Here is a 4,910-nt window from a genome sequence, read left to right as displayed (position 1 = left end):
ACAGACAGACAGACAGACAGACAGACAGACAGACAGACAGACAGACAGACAGACACAAAAAGAGACAGAGACAGAGAGAGACAGAGAGGGAGAGAGAGTGAGAGAGAGTGAGAGTGAGAGAGGGGGGGGTGCTTTTCTTTTCATCTGTTATTTCTTCTACTTTTCTTCTACTCTCATTGAAGCCCGTTGTTTCCGTCTATGGGCATCTTTTTTTTCAAAGTAAAGTAAAACGAAATAGATAAATATTAGATTGTCCAGTTCTTTGGAAATGTTATACGATCCCAAAAGCACTATTCACAATATTAGAAAGAAGGGGGGGGGGGCGGTTTCAGCTAAAGCTGAACTTGAACCATAATTGACACAATATTATATCTTTTACCATCTTTTCTACATGGGAATCGAACTCAAGCAACTAACCCACAAGGCGAAAAGTTCACCAATGTCACCACAGATACCGCTGCGATATAAGATAAGATAAAACGTCTGTGGTGCAGTAATTAGACACTTTGCAGACGCATGCAGAAAACCCCAGTTTGATTCTGGACAATGAAGAATGTTCATCGTGTGTTTTGGCTTTTTTGCTGGGATGTTGTATCTCTCCCAGCTTGGGTCCGCCTTGACAGGCAGGGTCGAAGCCCACTTCATAAATGGTCTAAATTATGTCATCAGGTACGTAAAACACCTAAAGAAAACAAGATAAGACGCAGTTCATTGATCCTTTCCTGGAAGTAAAAACAGTGTAGTGGCACGGTTATTTATAGTAACACCATGGCACCGTTGCATCAAAACGGACAAAAGCGATTATGAGTCTACTGTTTTACATCACATGATGATGGTAGACTTGGTAAATTCGGGCAATGTGCTGCCACTTCTTCATATTTCGTCTATTCTGCACAGTAACATTTAAAAGAGAATATTAGAAGCAACATAATGATAATTATGTGGTCCTTAAAGACTGTGCTGAAAATAGTGTTATTATTGAATGAAAAGAAAACAAACTAAGAAGAGTTTGGAATTGCAAACGTGAAAAGATAACTCATCGAGACAATACGGAGGCAATAGGTGAAATTCAAGGGTTATGTATTCGAAAAAGGGTTGGAACGACTAAGTATAACAGGAACATTCGATGGATCAGAAGCGAAGGACGCCAATGCGCAAGATTCATAGTAGCCTGAACACCTGGGAAACTGTATATCAACACAATGGATAACTCACCCATGGAGCCCTCGAATGAAATGAGGGATGGTGAACCATAACCACCAACGTCTTTTCAAGGCAAGACAATTGATGATGATAAAACTATAGCTGAGCCCTCCGCACAATCATTTGATTAATCAATTAAATTGATTAATTAATAGATATTTTAAAAAAACCAAAAAAAACATATTAATAATATGAATATGAACAAGAATACCTTTTTGATAATGCCCAGAGCTGTAAACTTTATAAACACGAACCCACGTCCACCTACCTTGCTTGGGCGTCTTGGGAAGTCCTGGGTGAGTCCTTCCACGTACTGGACGGCGGGAATGTTGAAAAAGAAGTCTGCCGCCAAGTCGTTGAGTGGGGACACGTCAAAATAGTTCATGTAGAAAAATGTCACCTTGTCGATGACTTCGTTGCTGGCATTGCCGTAGGTCAAAGTCATAGCTAAGGTAACCCATTCACGAACGTAGTCACGATCATAGATCTGGGGGAAATGATTGTACAGATTTCCCGTTTCATTTCCCTTACGCCCATATTGGCACAATACAAGTTATTTGCAGTTCGGACTTCCTCAACTCAGCTAATGTTAAATCAAAGACAAAGTCACCTTATGGAATATCCTTGAAAATAAATGTCCATTATGTTCTTTCTATAGCAGGGTTGAGGAGTTTTGCTGACACTCCCACTCCCTCCCCAGGCCAACCTCTTTTGTAGAAAACATTTTTTGTTTCATTAGGTCTATAAATAAACGTTGCTTATACACCTATCAAAACAATTTATTTCAACAGAAAGGCGGTCTATGATCCCTTTTTAAGGACCGACCCGGTTGTAGTTGACACAGCAACACATCCCAGAGTGGAAACGAAAGTTATATTCAATAAAATACCCCCCCCCTTACACACACACACACACACACACACACACACACACACACACACACACACACACACACACAAACAAACACATGGGAATCGAGCCAGCGCCCTTATCGTACTGAGCGAACAGCCTGTAACTTGTAACACCTTAGACGCTAATATAGACCCGGTATGTTATGATCTTGTTCAAATTCTAAAGCCCTATTAGTTACAAAAAGATGTCGCTCCAGAACTGTTTTGTTCTAAGTGCACTTAACTACATTGTATAGAGTGCACTTTTGACAAAAGTTCTAGGGCGACGATGGTTCAGAGTGCAGAAGATGAAAGAGATAAAGAAGGAAAGTAGACACGAATTGGCAAACGAAACAAGAATATACTATCACATCAAGAGACCAACGTCTCCTCCTTCCTATGCCCTTAACCCTTTCAGTATCAATTCGGAGACTGTTTTGGGCTCTCAGGTATCAGTCTTGAGCAGGTTTGGCAGTGAGAGGGTTAGTTAATTCGTGAAGCGGTGTTCAGAGCGTCACCTCCATCAATGTGCTGGTACATGTCTATTCCCTTTTCAGGGGGTCGCGCATGGAATTACCGAGGGACTGAGTAGTTGATGAGCACAGGTTTACAGTGGCGTCAGGCATGTTGAATTTTAAGAGATTTGTTACAGCTGTGTAGTCTGTTATAAAAATCTTTCTTTTCTGACAAACTGAAGCGTAATAGTATGGTTAATGACCGTGTTCTGTAGAATTTCATTTTCCTTCAGCTTTTTGCACTAAATCCCATTTTGAGTCTGTTGAAAATCTTGCATTTTAGACCCAAAATGATATTTTCATTCTCATTTTTAACACCCGCTTTCGAATGGGGAATTTAATGCGTTTAAAGTAACTTATGTTCAAAACGGAAAAAGATGGATTGAAACCAAAACTGTACTGAACTCGTGATATCGTGGTAACAAGGAGGGTGTTTTTGAGAGTTTTCAAGGCTCTCCCTCTTACAGGGATGGTCCTATCGCAAAAAAAAACAACACTTTAGCTTATTTTGGTGCTCTGACTCTTAATTAAACTAAGAGTATTGATGAAAAGGATGTTGAATCGATTCCATATTTTTCCTTACCTTTCCCTTGGCGCCAGTCTGGCCAACGGACCCATCATTCTGCAGCACACTGACAAGATAGTCTCTCTCTAGTATCTTAGTAGTCTCCAAGTACTGTTTGTTTTTGAAGATCTCGTATGGCTGAACAAAACAACAAAGAAACCCGGACAGGTTGTAAGAGTAAAAAAGAAGAACTTTGATCAAATATAAATTACTAGTAGTTCGAGTACGTCTTTGGGTAAAGGTTGTCAGCTTAAATTAGAAGCACTATGAGTAAATGTATTGAGAAACACAGAGGGGGCCTTTTCAAGTATCATTGCTTTTCATGAAAGTAATCAATCTCTCTCACTTTTATAAGCCTATCACACAATTCAATTATGGCCATTAAATGATGGATATGAAGACAAATTGGAAATAACAGCGCCCTTTATATCAAAGACAACAGTCCTGTAAAGGGTTTGAAAAGAAAGGGCCGCCCATTGCTTTTTGGTAGCATCAGTAATCTCGTGTTTAGGCTACCAGACAGGTAATTGTGAGATTACTGGATGAGGGTTCGAGGCTCAGCGTGATCCGACCTTATCTTCTTAGGCAAGGCACTTTACATTAATTTTCCTATTTGGATCGGTCCTATCGAAGCTAGCTGGACGTTAAATTATTTTGGAGGTCCCTCCTATCATAGACAATCCTAAATTGTTGTATGGAGTGTTCAGACTATACTATTTCAGCCATCGTTTCGTTTCCCCGTTGTATTTCGTTTGTGTGAATGGACCATCAGCAGACAGAATGACATGATCTATGTTCAATGGATCAGGAAAACTTAGCTATCGATTTCTGAATGTTTGAAATGTTTTGATATTAACATTTGTCTCGTTTTCCCCTTTACCCTTGAAAGATTTGGGTTTTTATGGTCCAGTAAAACAATTCCCAGAGGAAGTAGAAACCGAATATTTACACAGCCATGCACCTACACATGCGCACGCAAATATATATAATATACAATATTACAATATACAAGGAAAGGGTATCAGACAGACAGATAGAGAGACAAACACGAAGATAGACAAACGCGAAGAGACACTCTCTCACAGAGCGAGACATAGATAGATAGATAGATAGATAGATAGATAGATAGATAGATAGATACCTAAACTTACTCCGTAAGGAAACAGATCCCCATCTTTCACTGCCGAGAAAACGTCTGTCCGAGCAAAGTTCAAAGCACTGGTGTTAGCCAATCGCTGTGCAGGTAGTTGTTTTAAACATGTGATCACGGGCGTCCAATCAGCTTCTGTTACTGGGTTCTTATCTTCTTGTTTAATACAGCCTACACTTCTGTGAGGGGAATTGAGTTCAAGTTATTCAAATTGCGAAGCACCATTTTGTACGCGAAATGTAAATACTATTTGTATACGAGTTTAACAAAAAAATGAAATGTGTGGTGTTTAGAGAGAGGGATACGGGGAACGACATCATCCAGGATAGGCAGACAGAGAGAGAGAGCGTGAGAAAGCGAGTGAGAGAGAGAGAAAAAGAGCGAGAGAGGGGGGCGGGAGACAGAGAGACAGACAGACATAAAGACAGATTGACATACTAAGAGAGAAAGAAAGCGACAGAGAAGAAGAGAAAACCATAAAGGCACACAAACATGGTGGCATATTCACAGACACACGATGAAATAGATAGATAGATAGATAGATAGATAGATAGATAGATAGATAGATAGATAGATAGATAGATAGG

At 39.9% G+C, this 4,910-nt stretch overlaps 1 protein-coding gene across 1 annotated transcript in view; it reads right to left on the bottom strand.

Moving 5' to 3' along the window:
• The window catches only part of LOC101856406, a 6,946-nt gene extending 2,369 nt beyond the window's left edge, over positions 1 to 4,577 (bottom strand). The window contains exons 1-3 of the mRNA XM_013079312.2: positions 4,325 to 4,577; positions 3,192 to 3,311; positions 1,472 to 1,690 (exon numbers count right to left, since the gene is read on the bottom strand). Coding sequence (XP_012934766.1) covers positions 1,472 to 1,648 — 177 coding nt within the window. The 5' untranslated portion in view covers positions 1,649 to 1,690; positions 3,192 to 3,311; positions 4,325 to 4,577. The remainder of the gene's footprint in view (positions 1 to 1,471; positions 1,691 to 3,191; positions 3,312 to 4,324) is intronic.
• Positions 4,578 to 4,910: the final 333 nt, after the last annotated feature.

The sequence above is a fragment of the Aplysia californica genome, unplaced genomic scaffold (assembly GCF_000002075.1).
Source record: "Aplysia californica isolate F4 #8 unplaced genomic scaffold, AplCal3.0 scaffold00048, whole genome shotgun sequence".
Lineage (NCBI taxonomy): Eukaryota > Metazoa > Mollusca > Gastropoda > Aplysiida > Aplysiidae > Aplysia > Aplysia californica.
Note: the sequence above shows the minus strand (reverse complement) of the source record. Positions and strands in the feature narration are given on the sequence as shown.